The 27,549-nt window shown below is 39.8% G+C and overlaps 1 protein-coding gene across 8 annotated transcripts in view; it reads left to right on the forward strand.

The window, feature by feature from the left end:
• The first annotated feature begins 9,139 nt into the window (after positions 1-9,139).
• WDR20 (WD repeat domain 20) overlaps positions 9,140-27,549 on the forward strand; it is a 49,287-nt gene continuing 30,877 nt past the window's right edge. For 4 of the 8 annotated variants that reach the window (XR_012831156.1, XM_075713357.1, XM_075713358.1 and 1 more), the window contains exon 1: positions 9,149-9,403. Coding sequence is in view for 7 of the 8 variants with exons in the window: in XM_075713357.1 (XP_075569472.1) it covers positions 9,155-9,403 (249 nt within the window). In the remaining variant the exon portion in view is untranslated. Of the gene's footprint in view, positions 9,425-9,467; positions 9,489-27,549 lie in introns of all 8 variants that reach the window. The other 4 variants (XM_075713352.1, XM_075713354.1, XM_075713350.1 and 1 more) reach the window with 2 other exon arrangements.

The following is a 27,549-nucleotide window of genomic DNA, read 5'->3' on the forward strand; positions in this document are numbered from 1 at the left end:
TTAGACAAAATAACAAAGACTGGAGATTCTCACTCTTCTTTAACTGAACCGCTACCTGTATAGGAACATTCTGAGGTAATTATTTAATTTTAAGAATAAGGTTGACATTGCTCTGGGAGAATGAGAGATATTGACTTAGTTGATGTAATGATGAGACTAATATGGACTTGCTCATAATCCATTCAAGTCAGAAGAATACTGCAAAGAAACACATTTTACTGAAGGGACATGTTACAGTGTGAAGTCCCTCCTGTTGATCATTTAATGGTAACCAAGACTGAAACCACCTAAAGATGTAGAGTTCCTATTTAAGATATGCTACTATTTAATGTTCCTATTTAAGTTATGCTTAAACAGCCCCCTTTATTCACCTGTTTTGAATAAAGACCATGAAAGCCTGGTGTCTTGCTACTAGCTGGTTTTATTTTGCCCACCGTTCTCTCCTGGCACAGCTGTGGGAAGGAAAGAAGACAAGAAACAGAATAAATTATAATTTAGACTGACTAGTATGATTTAGAAGATTATGGCAAGATTATGTTTGAATTTTCCAAAGGGAAATGATGGAAAGAAACATACTGTAGCCACATTTCAGCTTACCTTAGCAGAGCAACTAATCTTCATCAGCTAAGTCTGGCAGTAAAAGAATCACCGTCATCACTCATCTTTCTGCAGCATTTACTCTATGTAGGTAACATTCACACCACACTTTTTAAAAAAATCAGCTCATCACGTGGTTTAGACATGCAGCAGGAGGAGAGTAGGGAGAAACTGAGCAAAACTCCTTAGGCATGAAGCAAGTCAAGACAGGCACCGAGAGTGTATTATTCTGACATATCACATATCAAAGGCTGACTGAGTTTGCTAACCCATGTATTAGAGGCAAGCAGCCTCCTCGTTTGTTGTTTAGAAACTATGACCCTGCACTTTGAAAGAGCTTTTATAATAATTTATTCTTACAGAAGGTAAGTAAAAGGCTACCTACTCAAAATAGTGTTGACTTATATTGATATTGCACAAATATAAATAATAAGGGTAAACTCACAGAATCACAGAGCATTTGAGGATGGAAGGAACCTCTGGAGGTCATCTCATCCAACCCCTCTGCTCAAGGGCCACCTAAAGCAGGTTGCCCATGACTATGTCCATTAACAGCTGCTCTGAAACAAACTCATTGATGGGTGACAGCCCTTTGCAATTACACAAAGTGGACCACAGCCATCTCTCAGAAAGAATCTTAAAGCTAAATTTTATACAGGAGCAGCTGATTCCACCCCGTCACACATGGCCTCAGTTCAAAGAGCACTGAAGAACAGAAATGGAGGATATCTCTATTTATGAATGGGGGTGGAGGGGTGGCTGAAGTGCATTAATGGACTGTTCATGTTTCTGAATGCAAATGAAGATAGTGGCACCCTAACTAGTAAGATTAATCCATTAAAGCAAAAGAGAAGCTTAGAAACTATGTTAATAATATACTAATGAGGATTCCTCCTCCGTGCTTGTGCTATTGCTGCAGTGGGCAAAGGGAGGAATATGGGTCTCTGTGTATGCCCTACTACCCATCTAAAAGCTGGGACATTAGAGTTCAGTGTGAAGTCTGTTGAGTTTGCAGTGCTGTTAGAATTCACCAGATGGAGCTAATACAGCAAATATAAATAGTCTCTATAGCAGTCATACTGAACAAATATAGATAGGTAGAGAGAGCAATATATATTTGTATATTTGGCATAGGAATTTTAACCTTCTAAAAGTTGTCTTTTTTTTAAGTTAACTCCCTCAATGAGTCCATTATTTATAATAGATACCTTGTTTCAATAATTTTCTATGAATTATGTGTTTAAACATTCAACCATTCACCACCACCCCACAAACCAATAGCTGTCTCAGGAAATCTGTAGGTTAAATCAGGCTTGCTTATTTTAAATTTTTTAAAAAATCTCTAAACAACTATAAAACCACATATATAAACCCAGAAGGGTGTATGTTGTCTTCCAATTCCTACATATTATGCTTTTTCCAATGTTGAAATAAAAATACAAATAAAATTTGTAAAAACTAGTTTAAGCTTATAAATGTGTATGGCTTTCCCTTTTCATATGGTACACTGATACAGAGACTGATCCTGTCTCCTAAGTCCATACCCCAGATTTAGTTTCATGTAGAGACTCTGAACATATTTAGCCATTGCAGTAGTTTTAGCTCACTGATTTTAAAAAAAGAAAATCCCTGCATGCCAGTGCATCTATCAAATGTCCTTGTCTGTGTCAAATCACTGAATCGGCAAGTTAGCATTTGAAAATTGAAAGTAATTGCCTGTGAAAGATGTCAGACTGACACTCTCTATATTCTACCATGTCTTTAATAAGCAATTCTATCATTACTACTATCAAAGGGGATGAAAATACATTAAAATTTAGTATGTATCTACCCTATATTTGATTTTAGCACATTATACCTACTTATGAAAACAAAACTAACAGTGAACAGACATCAGATGGCATTTAACCAACTGAACAGCTATTGGGAAATAACATCAATCATGTTATACCTAGCACTTGGTCATAGAAAGATGGAGGCAAAAGAGAAGGAATGTCACACTAACGTGCATACTTGATTAAATGATTACTGGTAAGTATATGTTACATAAGAACATAATATTGTATGAGCTGGATAAGGGTGATAGTTTCAGGTAAACCAGAAAAGCAGGGACCCAAGAGCCTACTCTACATAGGTAATCTTCAAACCGCACTTTTCTTTAGTAATCCCATCACTTGTTTTATATATGGAGCAAGAGAAAGAGAGTAGAGAGAAACTGAACAAGTCTCATTAGTCATGGAGGAAGTCACACCTCCAGTTAGACAGGTACTTAGACTGCTGAAAGTCTGAGTGCTGATAATTTTTTATGATGAATTAATTTTTTTTGTGTGATGAAATTATAAGGTGCATATGATAATGATATAAGAATATATGTGTCATAGCAATAAATCCCCATTCTCCTCAGCCAATCTCTCTTTGTCTTGTAGATGACAAGATCCCCATCATAAAAAAAATTGTCCCACTTTGATGGAAAAATTGTGTTGGGAAGTTTTGTCTAAACAGTTACACAGTTTCACTCACCAGTCTTCCAGTTCCTAGATTTGAGTAAGTTCTGGACACCAGATGGCTGGCGAAGACTTGTGAATTTAACTTATGCCCTTCTTGACCTGCAAACAAAAGTCACGAGCATGACCATAATGATGACCATAATGAAGCCAGCACATAATTCAGAGAAATAAGCTCTCCTTTCTTTAAATGTGCAATGATTCAAGTAGAACTGAACAAACAGCCTGTGCTCTGCAGCATCCAAAGCTCCTGTGCTTCAGTGAGCTCATAGAAAAACTCATTAAAAGTCCCATTAGAAGATCATCTATCTAAAAATTCAATGCTTCATCTACCACAGTTTGGAGATGGTCATTCGGGCCATGGAACTGAAATGACGCTTATGACTCTGATGGAGAATCTCCTCCCATGACTAGACAGAAAGCAGGTAGCCATTCTTCTTCTGAAGCTCTCTGCAACATGTTTCAGATAATATTGCCTCATGTGAGAAAGGTGATAAGGGAATGTAGAATGTGTTAACAAGTTTTCAGTCCCTCTTTGAGAAATACACCAAAGCAACAAAGAAAGATCTCACGATCAGTTAGGTAGATGACCTGAGGGAGACTGAGGAACCTACAATAAATTTAAGTCATCCATGCACCTACCTGTCTTAAGTGCAAAATGTTCAGAGGCTCGTGATTCTGGTCACCTTTCAGAACTTTCTCACTTCTTTGGTTTAGGCTGGTAATGCTTCCCTTTCCTTGGCTAGGAAAGAAAGTCCATTCTTTCCAAGGACACCTTTCTCAGCTTTCCTTATTTCCTGTTCTGCTTAGGGAGTCCTAAGTCACACAATGGCAGCCACTTCTCTTATATGATGACTGTTAACTAACTGTTGCTCACACGAACTACAGGTTGCTTGGCTGACCTGCAACACCTATCAATAACGATGAATTATCATAACACGGTAACATGAGCTTCCCAATGAAAACCAGCTGAATGAAATAGCTGATTCTGATGGAAGAGAAAATGATTTTAAAGCATTTATGTACTGAGTCTTTTGTTGCTTAAGTTACAAACACACAAGAGTCTATTGCAGACTGCAGTTTAGGAGTGTTCCTGGCCTTCTCGATGGCACTACATTCTCACACTGCAGCACTGATAAGCATCACCGTCTAGAAATTCCAGTTTTGTAAGAAACTCAGTCATCACTGCTGGCCAACAATCAGACCTTACTTATTCACAGGTTTGTCATTCCTCAGCTGGATTACAGCAACATCGTATGTATGGATGTCTTCCATATTTAGGAATTTTGGGAAGTACATAATGCTGTAGCACATCTTAGAAACACAAGCTATTTGTAGGCATATCAAACCAATCGCTCTGGCTTTCCATAGAATTTAAATTAAATTCATTATCTCCATCTTATCTTCAGAGAACGTAATTTCCAGGACAGCTACGGCTTCAAGATAAGAACTGTTGTTGACAAGAACAGCATTCCTTGCTATGGAGGTAAGGTAGTCTGTTCAGGAGACAGCTTACAGAGAGCTGATTGCAAACAGCAAAATGAAATCTTCCAAAGACACAACAGAGTTCACTGTCATCCAATCCCAACGGCAAAGCAGATTTCTTTTACCTTGCCTTCTTCAATGCAGATGCTTGTTGTTAAAAATAGCCATTTATTTTTAAGTAATAAACCCCTCCAACTATGAAAACAAGATGTTTCACATGCTCTTGCTCTTGAGAAGGGATGAGAGTATGTCGTGGTTTAGCCCCAGCCAGCAACTCAGCACCACGCAGCCGCTCGCTCACTCCCCCTACCCCGATGGGATGGGGGAGAGAATCAGAGGAGTAAGAGTGAGAAAACACTCCTGGGTTGAGATAAGAACAGTTTAATAATTGAAATAAAGTAAAATAGTAATGCTAATAGTAACAGTGTAATAATGATAATAATAATAATGATATACAAAGCAAGTGATGCACAATGCAATTGCTCACCACCCACCGACCGATACCCAGACAGTTCCTGAGCAGTGATCGCTGCTCCCTGGCCAACCCCCCCTCCCCCCAGTTTCTATACTGAGCATGACGTCATATGGTATGGAATAGCCCTTTGGTCAGTTTGGATCAACTATTCTGGCTGTGCCCCCTCCCAGTTTCTTGTGCACCTGGCAGAGCATGGGAAGCTGAAAAGTCCTTGACTAGCATAAGCAGTACTGAGCAACAACTAAAACATCAGCGTGTTATCAACATTCTTCTCCTACTAAATCCAAAACACAGCACTATGCCTGCTACTAGGATGAAAATTAACTCTATTCCAGCCGAAACCAGGACAGAGTACAAACAACATGCAATGTATTCTAGCATAGCAGAAACTTACTTGATAAGACCCTTTCACTTTGTAATACATATCATAATGCATTATCTCATGTATTTAGTGTTAAATGTATGAGTGGTTAGGAAGAGATTCTTAATGCAAATAAGGAGTTATGAAACTATGCCATAAACAGTATTTTCTCATGATGAAAGCAACTTCAAACTCCATGTAAGCCATTGGAAACATATTTCCAACTGTCATTCTTTTTCTTCTCCTCATATTAAATGGAATATGCATGCCATTCTCCTCACCAGCACCAATCTTTTGGCTAGTTCAGATGTGTTGCTTACATATCTCTGTACGCCTCTGTCTGTTAGCAATTCACACACATTCATAATTTGTTAAAGTTTGACACATCACAGAACTTTTGACTCTTAAGCCAGTCACCCACTAAATGCCTAAATTGGTTTTGGCATCAGAAGTCTAAGCAAGACTTGATAGACCTACTATAGTTAACAGACACTGCAGAGATGGTTTCCCGATTCCTGCATCATAATTTGCAGGCAGTGCACGCTAGAATAGATACTGTTTGTATGATGGAATATGGGTGTGCTCACCACCCTCTTTTTTTTTTGTTTGTTTTTTTGGCTCATAAGAGTGGTAAAAGCATTACTAATATCAGTTGTTGCACTTTTAGGGAAGTAACAGATGGCATTCAAATTCAAGCATTGAAGTTTTGTTGATAACTGTACTTGTATTGCATAAGTTTTAAGGCTGCAGTTTCCTCATGGCCAGCAAAAGCACTATTAATACTACATCCTGAAAAGCTGCAGGACCAATTTATGCTCTGCATAAATCAATCTGAAAGGACCATGCTATTTTATTAACGTTAGTGAATTTTGCTCATATCTGTTTTCCAATTTGCCAAAATATTTGCAAGAAGTAAAGGCACGATACAGCAGTGATTCTGACTGATTTCAATTTATTGGTTGTGCAGTGCATACAAAACACCACATTGAAGGGTGTCCTCATGGGATCATTTCAGAACTCTCATCTTTGGTTAGCTTGAAACAGAAGAATTTACAAGTGGTACAGAGAATTTTTTCATAAGGCTTATCTCTGTAATCTCTTTTTTCCCATTTTTTTAACCAAGCATTTGATGAGTATTGTTGATGGAGCTGTACAATAGCGTTCCTGTGACTTGCAGCTGTGTTTTTCAAATGAATATTTGTCTTGGATTCTCTGTGGAATCTCTCAGCAGCTTTCATTGATGTTTCTTGGTAAATGTTAAACACTACATCAATTCTTTGACTTTCTGCACCATCATGCACTGCTGATGACCAGGTACTTGTTAACTTTGTTTATTCTTTGGATGACACTCATTCCATCAGTGACAGACGGCCTGCTGTGCTTTCAGTACAATTTGCATTCCACGTGGTCCCTCTACCAAAGTTGCCTGCTTTGTTCTTCAAAGTGATCTATCCAATGTTGTCAGTGTGTAACAAATAAGACATACTGAGTATGCTTGCTTGCAGCAACTCTTTTTGGTTAAATCCTTGTCTGTTTTGAATATTATTATTATTTAGAGATCCTTGCATTTCCTGCTCTTCTTTTGGTGGCTGAAAACATTCTGACCTTCTCTCTGGAAGTCCATTCATGAAATTTCTGCATGAAAGAACCGCTCTTGAGATGATTCTTAAAATAATTGCAGGTCTGCTCACCTACTTTATGTGCTTTTAGGAGGTCATCAATACCATCTGGCAGGGCTGGCTGATAAGCTGTCAAAATCTATTGGTCATTATTGATTGGCTTTATCGCAAGAATTTCAAGCAAGGCTTCAATACCTGGTCTTTTGGAAGTTTGATTAGCTGCACTTGTTCAGATATTCACTGATACATACTCTGTTCTGCATGAGTTAACCTGGAGATCTTCAGCTGTTTCATGTCTCTCAGCTACCTTCTATTAATATTTTGATGGTGAGCAGCAAGATAGTATTTAGCTGCAAACTAAATCTCTTTGAACTAAATTGATTTGAAGGTAAATCCCTTTAACCCCCTGGAGTCTGAGTGGACTTCTGTGTTTAAGCTGATCTAGTGGAAAGAAAGGGAGGTCCTGCTTCCCTCCAGCTCTGCTGTGCATTCCTGTCCCCTCCCTTGCACAGTCAGTGTTTTTCATTTAACCCTATTAATTTCACATGTGCAGGGAGTTTAATTGTCTATCCATTTATCTTTTATAAATGGCTCATCATGAGGTCAGATGAGCACTGCAGCTGCTGAAGGAAGCAGCACAGTCACAGTCAAGAAACAAGACAGCCCCTTGGTAGCAGCCACATTAGAGCAACACAGCTACAGCATGAAACTATACCTTAAAGTGTGTTTTTTATTGTTACTATAAGATGATCTAACTCTGTGCTGCTAATCTTCCCCTAGCTGCACATTCCCAACGCCCTCCTTATTTTGGCTCTAGCAATTCTGTGATGAGTTCGTTCAGCCTGGTTGCTGATCAACAGTTTGCTTACCTGAGAACCTGTCATTTCTTTGTGTGTGTTAGTTTTCAAGCGGATCTGACTCACCCTTTGGTTGCATGATCGCTAGAACTGATGCAAGGGAGGTAATGGAAATACATACCTGAAGATAGAGCAGAGGTCAAAGCCGTTTTTTTACAGTTGGAGATCAGTCTTAGATTAGTTTGAGTCAATCATGAGGCTGTAGTTAGACAAACTCTTTCGGCAGCAGTTTCAGCTTAAGAAACAGTCCTGCCTCCCTGCCCAGTGAAAACAATCCTTTCCAACCCTATGCCACTTCCTTCTCACATTGATCTGGTTCACTGTGCAACACAGCTGGTTGTATAGCTGCACGATGGTCAGAACAATAAAGGGACTTATCTGACAACCAGTTTTTCAGGTTAACATTTCAGGTCAACTCCCCAGCCTGGCTCTGTGTGCAGCTGACAGCTTAGAGGCTGGCGCAGAGCTGGAGGGATGGTGGTGCCGTCTCCTTCAGAGGCAGCGTGGCCTTGACGCAAAGCGTCAAAGTACAGCTGCACACTTGTATTTGCTGTCTCTTAACCGACTTACCCATGGGACTCTCCCAGCAGGGTTTAGCAACCCCATCTGACCAGGCTTTCAGGGGCTGGCAGCCGCGCCGGCAGTAACCTGCGGACAAAGCTGGCCAGGGCCAAGGCAAACGAGCCTATGAACGTAGCCAGGGTGGGGGCACCCCATTCTGGTTGCCCCGTGGTGGAGGCTCTCGCCTGGGAGCCATGACCCCTACAAAACGGCGCTGCCCCAGCGCACGCCGACACCTGGCCGGCTCCCCTTCGGCGGCTCAGGCGCTGGCGGTTACACATCACCCCACGCGCTGCCAGCGGCAGACACCCACGTACTGAGGCGACGGCTCCCTGCGGGCCCGAAAAGCCTCTCCTCGCACCCACCAGCCGGAGCCCGGCCCCCTTCCCTCCCCATCCCCCGCAGCAGCCGCTCTGCAGCGCGACCCCCTCCGCGCTCCGCCGCCATCTTGAGCGACCCCCGCTGCGGGCCGCCCCCGGTGCCCCGCCCCCACCCGCAGGCCCCGCCCCCTCCCCGAGAGGGCCCGGCCAGGGCAGGCGGCCCGGCGCGTGCGCAGACGCGCAGTAAACAGGCGCCGCCGCTCCGCCCCCTTACGCCGTTTGCGTGGCCGCCTCCGCGCGAGCGCCGGCGGCGGCGGCGGTTGCGCAGTGGCGCTACATCCGGGCACTGGGGCAGGATGAATGCTCCTTTCCAAGATGGCGGCGGAGGGAGGAGGGAAGGAGATGAACGAGATTAAGACCCAGTTCACCACCCGGGAGGGGCTGTACAAGCTGCTGAGCCACTCGGAGTACAGCCGGCCTAACCGGGTGCCCTTCAACTCGCAGGGCTCCAACCCGGTCCGCGTTTCCTTCGTCAACGTCAACGATCAGAGCGGCAACGGGGACCGGCTCTGCTTCAATGTGGGCCGGGAGCTCTACTTCTACATCTACAAGGGGGTCCGCAAGGTACCGGGGATTGGCCGCTGGGCTGCGGGGGAGTGGCGGGGGCTTCGCGTCGGCGCCCGTCGAGGGTCCGCCGGCTGCCAGTGGGGTGTGGGAGCTCTGCCGCGGGGTCTGCGCCGTGGGCGGGGGGCAGAGGCCGCCCCGCCGGGCCGCTTCTCCTTCGCCTCCCCCGCGGCGGCCTTGGGACTGGCAGCTTCTCGGTTGGGGCCTGCTTGTGGCAGGGACTTCAGTCGATTAACTGGTCTGTGGGGTAGCGGTTAGGGTAGGGAGAGCGTAGGCCTGGACTGGAGGGGCTGGGTGAGGGGACCGGCGCTGGCTCGGTACTAGTGGGCTACGTCAAATACGGTGTCACCAGTGGTAGGGGTGTGTGGGGGCCCTGTGGAGGGATGTGATTGCTTGGGCCCTCTTTGGCGTGCAGGAATGAGGGTTGGCTTTTCATTGGCAAGACAACCCTGGGCCTCCTTCACCTGCTGCTTCAGGTCTGAGTTTGCTGGACACTAATGCCTGGTGTCATTATGATGGTGTCAAATCCCTGCTTCCAGGATCTTTCTAGCTTTGACTGAATGGCTAATGTAATTTTAGGCCTTTATCGTGACTTTGAAGCGTGGACTGATTTTAGGATTGTTTCTAAATGGAAGCAGGGTAATGAGCAGAGTTTTAAATATCAGATAATTAACACAGAGAAAGTTGCTTTTACAGGAAAAAAACATTGATGCACTTGAGAAAGACTCCTTACCTGTCATTATTTGATGTAGGACTAACAGTGCATGCATTTGCTCTCTTGGGTCACCATATTTATGGACAAACCCTTTCTACTTGTTTCTTGAGGCCCTTCGTTTTATGGGATTTAGAGAAGGATTCAGGATTTGTCATGCCGAGTGAATGTGTGTCACTCCTAATACATGTAAACACAGATATAATGATTGTCAACTTCCTATTTTATGTTTCAAAAAAGTGGGTGTTTGTTATCTTACATACTTGGGACTCGGCTGCCATAATGTGAGTACCTTGAAATCTTCCTGCTCTTGGCCCACCATTCAACATGGGATGAAGGCACAGAGAACTAGTGACATATGCAAGGCTGTGCAGGAAGCTTGTAGATGAGCAAGGAATTGTACCTGAATCTGCTATGTCCTGAGCTAGTGCCCGTATCACTTCCTCCTCTGTATAAAATGTAAGCACCAACTGGAGAATAAAGCCTGCGTGGTTATCTGTTCACTGTGACTTAACAGATCTGATATGTCCTGTATAATTACATGGAAAAGTGTACGTATGGATTTTAGTTTCACCATTTAATGAATTTTAATAATCTAGTTATGTTTTAAATAATATTTGGACAATATTTTCTTTAAGCATGCGATGAATATTTTGTATCAAACAGTATTTGCTATTTTTAAACAGTTGCTATCTTTACTGTTTACAAGGTATTGTGGGTGGCAATATCTCTGAAAATCTGTATCCTAAATTATTACCATGTTTGGATTCTGATATCTTATGTTCATTTTTTCCATACAAAGTAGCTGCAGAGTTCTCTCACTTAGCCTACAGAGCAGGCCTTTGTGTAGTTTAGTAATGGTACATGTGATTCTTGCAAGTTGTCTTAGTCATCTCTTGCCACACTTCTGAAAAATGAAAATCTAAAGCCTGTAACTTCATTGAGGATAGTGAACTGAATAACTTTTTCAAATTATAAAAATTGTTTTGAGCTGAGTATTTTAATTTTTTTTTTTAGATGCTAAAAGCTGCTGGTGTGCTACACAGTAACTGAGAAAATTTTAGATTGTCGGATTGTTAACGTGAGCTTTGAAGCATACCTGTTACGGTGTTAAGTACTTTTTTCTCAGAGTAGTGTAAAACATACACATTGTTAGAACAGAATTAATTTAAATGACCTTTTACAGTGTTAACAATTTCAAATACACTGTATATTCTACATGTATAATACATTAACTTTAGTAAAGTGAACCTAGAGAAAGAGCTGAAATAGATTGAAACACACTTAAGGAAAATGCTTTATATAAGAATGGGGAAGATGGTCTGTCTTAAACTTTTAATACTTGCTTCTTTGGAATTTATTTTGAAACTATTCAATTGGAAGTCATTGTTTTGTCTATGTCCAGAGTTGACAGAAGAACAGGCTGACTGTCTTTCAACTGATTATTTGAGCTTTTCGTAATTAAAAGTTGTATCTTGTGGCTACGGTAAGAGGGAGAGAGCTGTTGTTACCTAAATTGATAGTATGTAATTCTGGGTTAAACTGGACAAACTATGAAACTCTGCATGCCTTCCTGTTCTTGGGGACAGGAGGGGGAGAGGGGCTGTGTCTGTTGAAGACCAACCTATTTGTGATAATAATACAGATGCTAATAACTTCAATTTTAACTGTTAGGTCATAATTATCTAAGTATCCCTTTAAAAAAATTTCCCTAATTACTTTCAGGCTATAATTTTCATTTTGGCTAAGTCATATTAGAATATTAGAGTATGAGTTGAATTTAGTGAAGCTGTGCTGTGTGTATATATCAGGTAGCTATGATTTTGTCTTTTTTTAAGGTCTGCTTCTTTTCTTGCTAAGAAAATGCTGTATTTTTGCTACAATGAGTGAAAGAACCACCAGGACTTTAAGTACCCATGTCTGTCTGATACTGAGATAATTCTTGCATCAGTAATCCATTGCAGATCAGTACACATCAAGTAAGAGTCACACTTAAGCCGTGAATGATACTTAAGAATAAATAATGTAACATTGAGCCAAAGATACCACTTGAAAGGATATTTCTTGAAATCAATGATGCTAAGCTTTCTTCTTTAGTTTCCCTTAAATCTTAAATACATTGCATCTGCTACATTTAGTTTGTAAGTTACCTTTTTAAGTAGACTGCTAATGTATGTGTTCTGTTTAGGATATTTAACCTATATAAAGAAAAAATGTTTCCAGGGATGTTTCTTGAACTTTGATCCTTCTTCCAAGAAACTTAGTTGGAAAGTTAGGTCTAGTGTCCAGGACAGTGGTGTGGAGATTGGAGTACTAATAGACAATGATAATAGTTTGGTAGAGAGAGTTTTGGACAGCATTTCAAGCTGTCTTAGAGACTTTTTGAAGCAAAAAGGTATTTTCTCCCAACTTTGTTCTTTGCCTCTTTTAAAAGGAAGCCGAGTATTTACTGTTTCATGTTACCATGTTACTGCTAAACTTTATCACTACCATGAAACATGTTACCATGTTTTCTATGTCATAGAAAGCACATTAGTTATGAGCCAGTGCATTGTTGGTTTTATAATGAAACTTATGCAGCTCTCTTTGTGTTAATAAGGCAATGTGGGCTTCCGGAAAAATACTGCTTTCTGATTTGGATTCACTGAAAAGAGAAATAAACCCATAGTTTAGTAAGGAGAAATTAAACTGTGATGGAATGAGATGTCGTTGCTTTACTTATGTAAGTGTGTAGTTATTCTCAAGTGTCTTGAGTGTCAGTGGGCTTTCCCTTTCAGCTCTCCTTAACTTGGGCTTTAAGGTTAGATGTGTATAGTGATCTCTTGTTAAACAGAAGGGGTAAATTTTCATGAAATCAACTGATCTAGTGACAGCTGAAAATGATGGTCTAGCAGTATAGTATCCTCTTGGCAGCATGCTCCTATCTCCTTGCTGTCTGGGCAGTGCTCAACCTCTGGTTGAGCTAGTTCAGCTTGCTAAACCAGCAGCAAAATACTTGCTTTTTTTCTGGGCAGATTTTCTCTTGATTTGGAGAGCTGAACTGTCTCATCTTGGGGTCAGGTATTAGCAGGCACAGTGAGAGCAAAGGAAGGGGGGTGGAGGGGTGGGGAGGAAGGAACAAAGCTACCCCTGTCAGTGGCCTGGGCTGTCAGATTGGATCCACTGCCTTCTGAGGTGTCACCTGAATAAAGCTTCGGCCTTAAGTCAGATTCGGAATGACCTGCTCTTGGGGGATTGTTGACTTAATTTTGATTAAGCAATTTAGAGGTTATTATTTTAGGGGTTTGCTTCTTCATGGAGTAGGGTTGGTTATAAGTTAATAATTCAAAAGTTATTGCTCAAACTATGATGCATTGATGCTTTGGATAGGTTGCCTTTTCCTGCAGCCTCAAATCTGGACTGAGAGCTGTTACTTGATTCTTGCTTATGAGACAGTCTTGGGGTACTTTAAGATGGTTTGTGGTTAGCTTTGCAAAATAATTTATTAGTTGATTTATTCGTCTTGAAAAAGAGAGCACTATTTCATCTTCCTTGCCTTAGGAATGACTGACAAAACAAGGCTTTCTAGATTGTCACTGACATTAACCATCAAATTTGTTTCCCTTCCTACTAGGAAGCTCATGCATTTTCATTTTAAAAAAATGTGTGTATGAAAATTAATGTATTATTCTCTGTATTTTGTAAAGGTTTCTGGGCAAGTTAGTCTGCAACCATCACTACAATACAGTCATACACAGGTACATATTAGCAATAGTGTCACAAGGTACACAGTCTTAGTTTTTACATAATGTATTTGGAAGTTACGAAATTCGAATGTGTAGTTTAACTTATTACATTATATTAAGCTTTTTGCACTGTATTTAAATTCTGACTACCTACTCTCTTTGTTAACTTGTGACAGACTTTTCTAACATTGGTTGTTTTGGGGGGGTGGTTTGTTGTTTTTTTTTTTTTTTTGGAACTTCTTTCTCACAAAAAGCAGCATTGTCTTCAGTTCTACTTTTTTCTGCAGCTACCTAAAGCAGCAGTCTGTCAATAGCTATAGAATATTACAGTATATTGGAATAGAAACAGATGAAGGTGGTAAGCACAGGTTGGTGGAGGCATGGTGGGCAGAATCTGTTTACTATCATTTTAACCTTATGGGGAGCAAGTGGCTTAGAAATAATTATATTTGTACTAAGATGAAAGTAATCTCATATCTCAGCTTCTTTTATTAAGAGTTAGCATACTGACAGTTCCTGGTTGTCAGTAAAAATACTAATGACATGTAGGATTCCTTCCTTTGCAGTTCTCTAAATTACCTTTCTTTATGTCTGGCTTGATACTGGAGTCTTTTTCCAGTTGAGAGATGTTGTCCTTGGTGTGATGGCTTTCATTCTGTAGACTGTTCATCTAGGATCCTGTCTCAACGACAGAATAATAATGGGTGGCATTTGTCACTGTGCTTAATGTATTGCTCTGGGAAGAGTAGGGCAATACAATTCTGGATTGAAAGCTGGAATCTGTGGAGAAAACCAGCAGATTTCCTCAAGATGTGGTGGGAAGGTGAGTTTATATTACTGTATATTTAGAGATCGCTAAGTTGTGTCAGGCCTCCAAAAATACATATGTTTTAATAGCATATATGAGCTATAAACATGCTGAGATTTGTAAAGATCTTTGAAGATACGCTTGCTCTGAAGTAGTGTGAAGTATACCTACATCTTTGCGACCAGTTCTTAAACCTGCAGTAACAAGAATGCCACAGCACCCCTAAAGTACACGTTTTGGTGCTTAGTTTTCTTCCCCATCCCCTGCAATATCTAGCTAAACTTCTTGTTCAAGGAGAAAAAGAAAACAGGCTCAATGCGGTTCTTTACTCTGGACACAGAGAACAGTTGACTATTGCCTTTGGCTTCTACATATTTGAAAACTTGTCAGTTTGTCCTCTCATTTTTCCTAAGGTAAATAAATCTAGTTCTTTTAACCTTTCTTCTCAGATCTTGGGTTCCAAATGTTTGATTGCTCCCCTCTATATTGTCTTCTGTTAGCTTGCATATGTGGTACCTAAACTAGATACAGTACTTCCACTGTGACTTCAGTGCAGAGTGAGGGAGAATTATTGCCTGCTGTGTCTGTCTTCTAATATTCTTGCTAACATACTGAATAATGTTGACATTTTTGAATCCTGCTCATAGTGTTGACCCACTTGGATTGTTTCTTATATTGCTGCTTTTTTTCCATTTTTATCCGTGCTTTGATTTTTTTGTTGTTGTTGTTTATAAATGCTATGTAGCATCTTCATTGAATTTTATTCTAAGTTTATTAGTGAGTGTTTTATTTCCAGTTCTGTGCTGCATACTGAAAAAAATCCTTCCAGTCTTGATGTAATTCACAAGTTTGTGTACTCTCATCCATTAACAAAAGTATCTCATAAAACTTAAAAACCACAAGTTGCATTTGCTGCTGAGCTTTTTCTCTAGTCCAATTATTTTTTCAGAAGACAATTAGATTAGCTTGGTGCTTGCTTTTAGCAAGTTTACCTTGTGTGCTTTTTTTGCTTTTGTCTAGGTGCTTACAGTCTGTTTTGTTTCAGTGGTTTTGATGCTAAAGAAAGGTTTACTGCTATGACTGTCGAATTCTACTACAAAGTGTTCTGCACTTAAATATTTATGTATACCAGAATCAAACATCACTCTTATTGTCAAAGAGATGACAGGCAAAGGTGGCTAATGTAAGTACCACAGTAAAGTCAGCAGAACTTTTCTCACAGGTATCTGCTGCCATCCTGCAACTGGGATGATGCTCTTTTTCTGTGCCGGAGGAATTTGTGTAGTCCACTTTTTTCGGGTGTGGTGTACCTCTTCAAAAGGGTGTTGTAGATTTCTTCTGTTGTAGATTTCTTTTTTTCAAGAAATCCCTTAATTTCTTGCTGAGTTTTTTCTTCTCTGTCTTGTAGAGAGTAGTTGTTATGTTGGGACTGCATTCACCAGTCCTGTGGAGGTATTGTGGCTAGATCAGTAGTACTTTACCTGTCGATCTGTGCTTGTGAAGGTATTTTAAAGTCTCTCGGAAATTTGTTTCAAGTGTTTAATGGATGGATATACTTACCAGCTCAAGTTTTATGATGTAGATAGGTGTTTTCTTTCTTAATTCTAGCTGGGCTGTATTAAGGACTGCCAAGACACGTTACAAAATGTTCCTGTAGAGTTTTCTGAAGGGTGTGGTTTTTTGGTAACCCTTTTCTTTCAGTGGCACTTCTGAAGGAAATAGTGAAGAGCTAATGTGGATTACAGGACCATAGGTATTTAAGTGTTTAACTCCGAGGAAATCTAAAGACTTAAAGGCTGTTTTAAAATGACACTGTTGCAGTGTTAAATGTTTCTTGCTGTGGGAGAGAATGCAATATGTGCACTTGATGGAGCTTGCAAGATGATTATTATCTGGGGGCTACTTCTGAGTTGTAGATAGTAACATTAGTCTGTAGTGCTTTTACCTCTCCTAGTCTGTGCTTCAAGCCTATATCACGTCTGTTTGACTTCAGTAAGCTATTGCAGTATATCCTCTGAAGGATTGCTCTCTGAGGTAATATTCATTTATCTATGGCTGCCTGTTTGGCTGGCGTGTTTGAGAGTGAATACTGGGCTATGCTGGCCAAACCCCCAAATTAGTATGCAGTATTTTATAGGTAGTGAATTATTTTTTTGTGCGTGTGTGGTTGGTTAGGGGCTTTTTGCCACTGCAGGTATAATTTGGTTTTTATTTTGTGTTGAAATATATTTGTAGTAATATTGCACTTACATTAATTTAGTTGGGGGAGTTTAAATTAGTGTAAAACCGTTAATTGTCACATTTATTCTTTGCACACTGACAAAATTTTAGTCATAATGCCTCACAGATGCAAATAATGGTCATTTGTAAAAAACACTTCTGTGTCTGTAGTGAGTTTTGTGGGCCAGCTTTGTCAGAATATTTACAAAAGGGTTGTGCTATATGTTTAAATTACAAGGAGTTTGCATTATGCTTTGACATTTGAGTCTGCAAAACAGGTAACTAGTTAATCATTAATAGTTAAAATGTACATTGAAGATGCTTCAAACTCTATTTAAACATTGCCTAGACCCATCTCTGAGGGTATTGCAAGCCATAATTGTTGTTTGACATTCTAGAATCGCATTTAATGCCCTAGTTTGAAGTATTATTGTAGTTCTCTGGCTAAAGGGAACCATCTGAAATACCTTCTTTTGAAGGACATGTATCCAAAGGCCACTTGCTGTCCAGTTGTCATGACTATAAATTGACACACTTGGACAAATTACTGTTTGAAAACAATACCATTTAGTGCCAATAGTGCCCAATAATGCCGTTGTCCTCTTAGAAAGCTTAAGGACACTAAACAGTAACATTAAATATGCCATACTGTAAGTTAAAGTAATGATATTCTGTTGTGTTCTTTGCAGAAATTGAGTATTTTTCCTTCCTTACCTCACCCCACTTGTAAGTCCAAATGTATATGCAGTCCATGTTCTAGCATCTACATACCCATTTCTTGTCCCCTGCTACTTAAAATAAAGCAGCTGCTTTTGCTTGTTCCAGCTTCTGTTTAGCAGACTGTTGGTAGACTACATGTAGCCCTGTAGTCTTTGTGGGCATGACCACCAGCCGCTACAATTGACATCTTGCCAGTGGCAGTGTCGTAACGTGTGTTGGGATTTTTCTCTTGCATTATTCAGTAAAGCTGTTCATAATGGGATGATAGATCTCTAATAGATGCTTTCTGCAAATTGTTTTCAGTTTGGTTTACCAACTATAATTGGTCTTTAATTTCATGAGTTAATCATAAGGTTCTCATGTGGCTGTAATGGTCAAAGAAATAATACTCTTTTTTTTGTTTCCATTTTTAATTCTGTGTGGATTGGAAGGTGGCTGTACTAAGCAGTTCTTGGTTTAATAATGCCTAATTTTTGTACACCTAGAGAATGTGAAGTGCCATGTTAGACTAAATGCTAGTCTAAGCAAGAACTTTAACTTAAAAATGCCCTGGAGTAGGGAGAAAACATTGGATATTATGAACAAACTTAATTATCCCCAGTCTCCTAGGCATAAAAAAAAAAGTAATTCTTACTATCTTAGAGGAAGTTTACATACATTTTGTCAGGAAAGTGATACCACATAAAACTTTGAGAGGACTCTGGTTTATGGCTTTAATGCTCCCTTTCAGCTAAAGGAAGGGGGAACAGTGACAACAGGAGATGGAATGGATGCCAATAGATATTGAAACTATCTGTTAAAAATCCATGAGTGCCGAAATAAACTATTGGAATGATGCCTTAACGACACTTTAGCCTGCACAGTCACAAGGATAACTCAGTAAATCTGAGTAACGTAAATAAAAAAAGTCTTCTGTTCCTAACTTACAAGTGTAACCATAACAAATATGTAATTCTGTGAGTCATGGTCTTGTCATATTTTAACTGTGACAATTTATTTCTAAGGATATTTTTTTTTTGGTCACAGTTCTTGTAACTGAGACTTCTACAAAAGTTGTGCACGTTTTCTTTAGATTTGAAGTGGATATTGGAACATGACCCTGATACAAGTTTGAAGCTGTCATTGAAATGAAATTTTGGTAGAAGTTGTTGTAAAATATTTTTTTGTTGTTGTCTTGATTTTTCTGGTTTTCTATTAGTTACTGTCCTTAGTATTACAGAAAAATAGTTACACTTTTTTTGATGTTGTTGTTAAATCATGTTAATAAGATTTAAATTATAGTTTAGATGTTTGGATTTATATAATTCAGTGGTCTGAATGGGGAAGACTAGCTTTAAAAGTAAATTTTAATACTTTGTTGTGAAGCCATAGATAGAGGCTTAGTGTGCATTTTCTTTCAAATTTCTACCTTTCCTACTAGGATCTGTATAGCACACAGTTGGATTTATTTTTCGGACTTTCTTTTTAAATGGAAGTATTTTTAGACATTGGGTTTTTTGGTTGTTATGTTTTGTTGTTCGGGGTTTTTTTGAGCCTTTGTAATAGGAGAGTGGGCCAGAGACCTTCAATAGCTACCTTTTTACACGTAGGCTGTCAGGAGGATCTATCTTTAAAAAATAATTTGCGAGTGCAGGAATAGTTGCATGGTTAGGCAATACCACTTTTGAAGTTTGATACCGTGTATACTGCAGAATGCAATATTTCTTACCTGTATTACAGGTATAGCCCATCTTGCATGTGTTGGTATGTGTCAGTTCAAATTACTACTCTATTGCTTATAAATAACAAAAGTTGTTTGGTGGTTTTTTTTGTTTGTTTGTGTCTTGTGTGTGTGTGTTTGCTTGTTTTTTAAAGTGTGGTGTTCAGTGTGATACATTGATCCAGGAGGAGGTTTTTTTTCCCATAGAAGACTTTCAGAAATACAGTGTGGAGCTTGTAAAGGAAAGATGCTTGGGTTGACTAGGGAATTATTGCTGTTTAATAGCATTAGCTATATATCTCAACAGGTGACTTCTAGCAAAATCTTGCTGTTACTACAGAATGTGATCTTATGCTCTATCCCCTCTAAAGGCAGCCATCCAGTTATGTTCGCAACAGTTTACCACATGGGAATGGCTTGCCCTTCTCACAGTGAAACTGTGGTCCCTTGTACAGAGTAACTTCTGTCTCTGTGTCATGTAAACACCTGCAAAGTTTTAAGAGGCTGTTCTAGATGAAGTTTCCAACCTGCTAACAGTGTAGCCAGAATAAACTCTGTGCTAATGAAGTGACTGTTCAAGTGTAGTTCTGTGTTTTACCCAAAATACAGCCTCTATGTCTGTGTAAATGCACTGGGCTGAACTGGGATGGAAGCATGAGCACATGTTACCACTTTTGAATCAGAGAGATGGGGCAAACAACTGTTCTGAACAATTCAGATAGATGCCCAGATGAAGCTGCCTTTAGCGATGCTCAAGATGATTCATACTTTTCCTCATTGTTAGGGTAACAAAGTGCTCGTTGTCAATTAAGTTAGCACAGCAGTCTAGAGGCAGCTTGCTTAGCTGCTCTAACTCTGTGTTGCACTGTAGCAGCATGCATGTCTGTTACCTCTGAACAGGTAACCCCTTTTGCAAAAAAGTATTGGGCTGGCATTGATCTGGTTGATCTGTGTATTGTTTTTTGTTAGTCCTAAATTGGTAAAGGTTTTGCTTGTACGTAAGAGAGAGCCAAAGGGGAATGCTAGTAAGATCAGTGCTCTTCAATCATTTGGGAACTCTTTCTTCACTTGTATGACCTCTGATTAGTAGGCATCTTGCAGCTGTGGCACTTGCAGTGCACATTGATATGACTGAGAATTTAGATTTGGACAGTCTGCTGATACCAGTGCTGGCTAAAGGTATGATTATTTTGGACAGCAGAAATCCCTAGCGTGCATAGTATTAGTATGCCCATATCAATGGGAGGAATGATTTAATAGCTGGGCTGTGTGCTGTCAGTAGCCTGACTGTGTTCAGTTCTGTGCCCTCATATAGGCTTCTGTTAGGACCTTTAGCAAAATGCTTAAGATGTGGGCAGTTTACTCAGTAGCCGGCACTACTGTCTGCAGGAAGATCGGTAGGTGACAATAGATAGACTGATCACTCCTTCCTACTCTTGAGGAAAGCCTGAGGAAAGAGAATGTTATGTGACTATTGGTACATTAAATCCTTTTAGCCTTTTAATTTTTAAAGAAAGTGATTAATAGCAGGCAAAAGGGTTCTTTTTCCACATAATATCTGCACCAGTGAAGCTGTCAGCACTTACTATTACTTAAAGTGTCTTAATACTTTGCTTACTTTAATGCTATTGGGAAAGCTAGTGCTGAAATTGGGAACATGCTGCCTTTTGCTCTAAAACTTCTGAAGCGGGATTCTGGTTTGCAGACTAGGTGATATCCTAGACCTTGTATGTATGGGATTGTGAGAATCTGAGTTCACTGCAGTGTATCTGTGTTAGGGATTTGGTCCTTGATACTTGTTTTCTAGTAGCCTGTGCTCCTATTCTTGTTCTGTAACACTTTTTGCCTAGCTGGGTTGGGTTGTTATGAAATGTCTTCAGCTCCAGAAGGAAGATGCATTGCAAATTAACAACTTCAGGACAAGAGTTAGGGCAAATATGTTATTTCATCTGTCTGTTACTAAATATGACCACAAAAAGCATAAACCAATGGGCCTCATTCTGGTTTTGGAGCGTAGGTTATACATTCGGTCAACAATTTATTCACAAAACTTTCTGTAGGACTGTTCTGGGGCTCTTGGAATAACATCCAGTTACATCTTATTTTTAGTACAAAAGTAATTAGGGCTTTGTTCTAGTAATATTTTGTTAACATGCTGCAACATGATGGAGTTATGGGCTTAATAAAAATACTGTATCAAAACGTCTGGCATTCCTGTAGAGCTTGCAAAATCCAATAGTAGCCAGAAAAGACATGATTCCGACTTGCTGGACAGACATTACTGTGTTGTATTTGACTCTTATGGAGCTTTGTAATGCAAAAAATATAAATTGATTAACAATTAACTGCTACAGTGAAATAAGTTTCTATAGCAACAGGGCAATGCAGGGTACAATTATTCAGGCTGCTTTTCTGTAACAGATAATTTTTTCTTACAAGCAGTGAATTTACACTGTTGGACTAAAACATTGTTTTGTTATAGCAACGGATAATCCTGAGCTCTTTTGCGGCTGTCTTCCCACCCCGCCGAAGAAATAACTTTTCCTCTTATGTGCTGAAAAGGGGATGGGGGAAACTTTCAAAGATAAATACCGGGGTGGCAGACTGGTGGAAACTCAACCTACTACTACTTGCCTACATGTTATTTAGTATAATGGAGTTGTACTGGATATGTTATTATGCAGTATAAATTTATACTTTGCTTCTACCTGTTGACAAGTCTACATGAAACTGAACTTGCTGTATTTTAGTACTAAGGATCACATAGTAGCTTGCAAATTTCAAGTAAATCAATTAATAAAGTTAGGCCTAATGCTGATTCCCTGAATCAGGCTTTTTGGTTATTTGTTCTTTGTATGTTTCAAGTCTCTGTATATTTTGTTTGTTTCAATACTTCTGAACACCCTTAGAGAGGAATGTTCTACTTTAAGCTTTACTGTTAAAATCGGAAAAGATTAGGATATTGTCAAGGGAGTGCAGGTGGTGGGGGTTTTTTTGCCATAAAACACACTTGTAAAGCCAACTACTTAATGTTACTATGTTTTGATCTTTTTAAAGTTAGAAGAAGTGAAATTTGAACAATTTCAGTGATGAAGCTATAGCAACCTTAGTCTTTCAACAGGGAACTTAATTTTCAGTGATGTATTTTAAGGATACTTTGTGGATGTCTGATCACTTGAAAGAAAAAACAAAAGCAGCAATTCTGTGTCTGGCAAGCTGTATATACAGTCAACCTCAAAGGATGCTATTGATAGGTGTGCATGTATTGTTAAAGTGCATTTTTCTGGTATCACAACAAAACCATACCAGTGTATTAGAGAAGAAAAGTCAAAGCTAAAGTGAAAGTAATTGTGTTGAAGGTGTGACTGACTAGAACACTAGTCCAACAGGTCAGGTAACTTTGTGTGTGTGTGCACGGGGAGGAGATGAACAACTCAGAGATGACGCTATCATTAAGTCATGCAATGTTGCCAGTTTGTTCCATGTTTTGGGGGCCATCTAAAAGCAGCCTGCCAGCTCTGATTTTAAATGTGTCACCTTTAACAGGTGTAATTTTCTAACCAGTTTTACTTACAGAGCTGAGCCAATTTAAACCATTTCCCAGTGAAAGTAACTGACTAAATGTTTTATAAGTATCCCAACTGAGCCCGTGAACTGAATGACAACATTTGCTGAATTGTGCCAGAATGTGTGGTTTTACTTGGAATCCGTTTGATATTTACATACCTATGTTCCTTATTTTAATTTGTATCTTATATCTAGCATATGTATCTATCTTTCTTCAGCTCATCTGAATCATGCCTCATTCAGCATTAAAAACAGGTGAGAAAGGACTGATTATAAGTGTAGGCAACAGTGTGACTAGACTGTAGGAGTAGGAGGAAATGAAAGGATCCACTGGAGGATAAGGAACAAGTAGATCAGAAAGATAACTGTTACTTTTTTACTGTACAGCTATGAATCTGTTATAACTTAATAGACTGTAACTATTGGCAAAGGAGTTAGAGTTAACTAAGCATGAATCTTAAGTGAACCTTGTAGAACTTAATTATGAAGTGTAGTTAAGGAAGGAGATACTTCTTATAGTACGCTTCACTTCTGAGGAACTGAGAAAATTAAGAGACTAAAATAGGTGTTTCAGTGTATTCGAAGCTTTACAGAAGATGGTACATTCTTTACGCAATATGTGATAGTCCATAAGGAGTATTGCAGCATGAACTTTATTCAATGCCTGTGAATATTTGGTATGCTCTCTACTATTGTGAAATCAGTTGCTTTTTAATTCACCATATTCCTAACAGTGAAAACTTCTGCTAAAAACCCTTTGGCTGCCTGTGACTTCAGTGACAGGCAGATATTTTCTTAAGGCTTATTCTTGATTGTATTTATGTAGATAAAAACATTCAAGACTACTACTTACCCCCGCTGCCCCCCTCCAAAAAAACCCCCAACAAAACCAAAACAACAAAACACCCCACCACAACAACAAATGAACCCTCAAAGAACTGTGAAGAATTCTCAACTGCTTCAAGTTACTTTCAGTTTTAGCTTTTGAAATTCTGAGGTAGCAGACTTCTGTGTTAGTTTGTTTGGCTTAAAGTAAAACACTGTCTCCCTGTGGTATAGGCTGAAGCAAAATGTTAATGTATTAACATGTATTACATAAACAGCTTTATTTGAAGTTCAGGTGCTCAGCCTTTCTAGTCTAATACTCTGGTAGTAAGGGGAATTAAAACTTAAGTTCACATCCTTGTATGAACTAGCAATTTTAGATTGGTATAATAGATATTTTAACTGAAGGAGTTCTAGAACCTTAAACTCATTCTGTTCTGAAATGGGAAGAGGATTAAAATGCTTAGTTCTTGATATCTTTTTACATATTTTACTGATTACAAGGACTGTGACAACTGTTGAGAAGGGAGCTTCAAGTTGAGGTTTCCTAGGAGTGGTTTTGGAAACAGTTAATATTTTCATTGGTAATGTTAGGACAAAGAATTAAGAGCATGTACATGATGGCGAAGTTCTCATAACAAAGTTGGGAGGCATCACTGTTCATATTCAGAGTATTTTATAACGAGAAACAAGGTGATATCAGAACAGTAACTAAAGTGAAACTTTATTGAAAAAATACATAGTTAGGGAATTTTTGCTTCAGCCATAAAACTTTGAAAAGATGATAACCAGGGTGTAATGTTGATTACAAGCTGAGCCAGCTTGTGATACAGCTGTTGAAGGCAGGAAGAGAGAAATGCAATTCAAAGATGTATCAAATGAGGTTTGCCAATAGAAATAAGGAAGTGTCTTTAGTGCCATTGTACAAGGCATTGAAAAGATGGCTTTAATATTGTATGAAATTCTAGTTGCTTGTGTTGATGAAGGTGATTTTCAACTCCTGCTACTAGGAGAAGATAGTGTCTAATGTAAAACTGGAGAAAGAGTGTGATTTTAATTATCTGAGCAAAGCAATCACTATTTCTTAAAGCTCTAAAGGAGTGTGAAGAAAGAAGGGAGAGAATAAATAAACCAAACCTTTCCTAGATGGATGAGACACATTGCCAGATCCCCCACGAATCCCAATCATGCAAAATTCATGATCAGTTCAGAAGGATCATGCTTTTTGACTAGTCCTGCTATAAGCTATTGCTAATAGTTGAACTGCATAACGAAAATACTGTGGTGTCATAGGCTACAGACTCTATGGGAATGTATTGGGTTTGCATGGCAAGGTTTTGGTAGCAGGGGGGCTACAGGTTTCTCTGAGAAGCTGCTAGAAGCTTCCCCTGTGTCCGATGGAGCCAATGCCAGCTGGCTCCAAGATGGACCTGCCGCTGGCCAAGGCCAAGCCCATTAGTGACAGTGGTGGCACCTCTGGGATGACATATTTAAAAAGGAAGGGAAAGAAAAAAAAAAAAACAACGGGACTCACACTGCAGCTGGAGTGAGGAGTGAGAATATGTGAGAGCAACGACCATGCAGACACCAAGGTCAGTGAAGAAGGAGGGGGAGGAGGTGCTCCTGGCGCCAGAGCAGAGATTCCCCTGCAGCCTGTGGTGTAGACCACGGTGAGGCAGCTGTGCCCCTGCAGCCTGTGGAGGACCCCACAACGGAACAGGGAGATGTGCCCAAAGGAGTCTGTGACCCTGTGGGAAGCCCACGCTGGCGCGCACTCCTGGCAGGACCTGCAGCCCTGTGGAGAGAGGAGTCCAGGCTGGAGCAGGTTTGGTGGCAGGACTTGTGATCCTGTGGGGGACACACGCTGGAGGAGTCTGCTCCTGAAGGATTGCACCCCGTGGGAGGGACCCATGCTGGAGCAGATTGTGAAGAACTGCAGCCTGTGGGATGGACTCAGTTGGATAAGTTCGTGGAGGACTGTCTCCTGTGGGAAGGACCCCGTGCTGGAACAGGGGAAGAGTGTGAGGAGTCCTCCCCTGAGGAGGAAGGAGCAACAGAGACAATGCGTGATGAACTGACCGCAACCCCCATTCTCTGTCCCTCTGCACTGCTCAGGGGGAGGAGGTAGAGCAAATCAGGAGTAAGGTTAAGCCTGGGAGGAAGGGAAGGGTGGGGGGAAGGTGCTTTAAGATTTGGCTTTTATTTGTCATTGCCCTACTCTGATTTGATTGGCAATAAATTAAACTAATTTCCCCAAGTCACGTCAGTTTTGCCCATGATGGTAATTGGTGAACGATCTCCCTGTCCTTATCTTGACCCAGGAGCCTTTCGTTACATTTTCTCTCCCCTGTCCAGCTGAGGAGGGGAGTGATAGAGCAGCTTTGGTGGCACCTGGTGTCCAGCCAGGGTCAACCCACCACAGCGAAGTACAGAACAGGTTTTATGAAGAGGCAGAGCATTTCATCCAGAAACTTCTTAGAGATGAGCCAGATGAACAGAATGAAGATAATGTGTTTATAATGATACGAATCCAACTGTCTGTATGTATGGTACCCAGTGAGGCTACCTTACTGGCTTTTAGATCCAGAAGAGGAAATGAAGTGCACGATATTGAGGAGCTGGAGACACTAAAGTCCAATGAAAGAATGGAAGTACAGCTGACTCAGCATGCTCTTTCCATGATATCTGCAATGTTTTGTGGTAACAGTATCTCAGTAGTTTTGTAAGGAAGCTTCAGGTGGTTTTGTTTTGGGTTTTAGATTTTCTTAGAGATGGTTCTCTGTATTGTAAATCTGCATTTATATAGCAGTCATTGAAGGTCAGAACTATTTCATCCCATCTTTAACCATGAGTGGAGGTAGAGATTTTGTTGAATAATTACGTCGGGTAATAGTGGGTGCATTAATTTATTAGAAAAAGAGGTGACCAGCCAACCTTTACTTCTTTTTTTATCACATGGGGTAGTGAGACTGAAAAAAAAAAAAAAACCTAAGCAGTAAACCTTCTTTTGTTTCAAGTTTTCCAAATCTGTTCTTTATTTACTTTTATATAAATTTGAGTATGCTGAGGTATTTGGTATGTTTTCTGGGAATTAGGAAAGATTCTATGTGCTTAAAACAGATGTTTTCTTATTCATGATCCTGTATTTGAGCTGAATGTTTGAAGAAAGATCTTTCTTCAAAATGGAAACTAAGAAAAGCTAGCAACTGTGGCTTGCCTTTGCCCTGCTAATGTTAATCCTAGAACTTCAAGTAAGTTAGCCCATTACCTGGCCCCTCTTGCACCAGAAGGTTTTCTACCAGGATACAAGCTTTAATGCATGAAACTGTCTTTCTCATTTAAATACACTCTTGGAACAAATTTTCTTTTCTGCTGTGAATGCAAAGTCTTGATTTGCAGGAGAGAACATAGTGTCAAATAGAGACTCTTTGCCATTCTAGTGTAGCTCCTTATATAGTGAATATACCTTGTTCCTCACATCTGAGTGCATTCTCTTTATTTGGTTGCTATTTATGCACGTCTTTGGCAATGAAGTTTCCCCATTACCATCCCATCTTAAACAACAAAAATCCTTTGAGGTTTGTAATAGTTAATAAGGTGATTCCTCCAGTATGAGAATTGCTTGCTTCGCTCTTTGGAATGCATTAGGATGTTAATGTATCTTGGTCAATACACAGCACTAAACAGTTAAACAGAATTTCAAGTAGAGACTCAGGCTGCTTGGTTACCATGGCAAACACAGTAGGAAATTCATGCCAAAGTTTGGAAACTAAGATACACAAAAGAAAACTTGTAAACTGAAATAATCCCTTTGGAGAACAAATGTAGTTGTTTATAATTTATTAGAGTCCCTTTTCCAAAGAATACTGT

The sequence above is a fragment of the Pelecanus crispus genome, chromosome 6 (assembly GCF_030463565.1).
Source record: "Pelecanus crispus isolate bPelCri1 chromosome 6, bPelCri1.pri, whole genome shotgun sequence".
Lineage (NCBI taxonomy): Eukaryota > Metazoa > Chordata > Aves > Pelecaniformes > Pelecanidae > Pelecanus > Pelecanus crispus.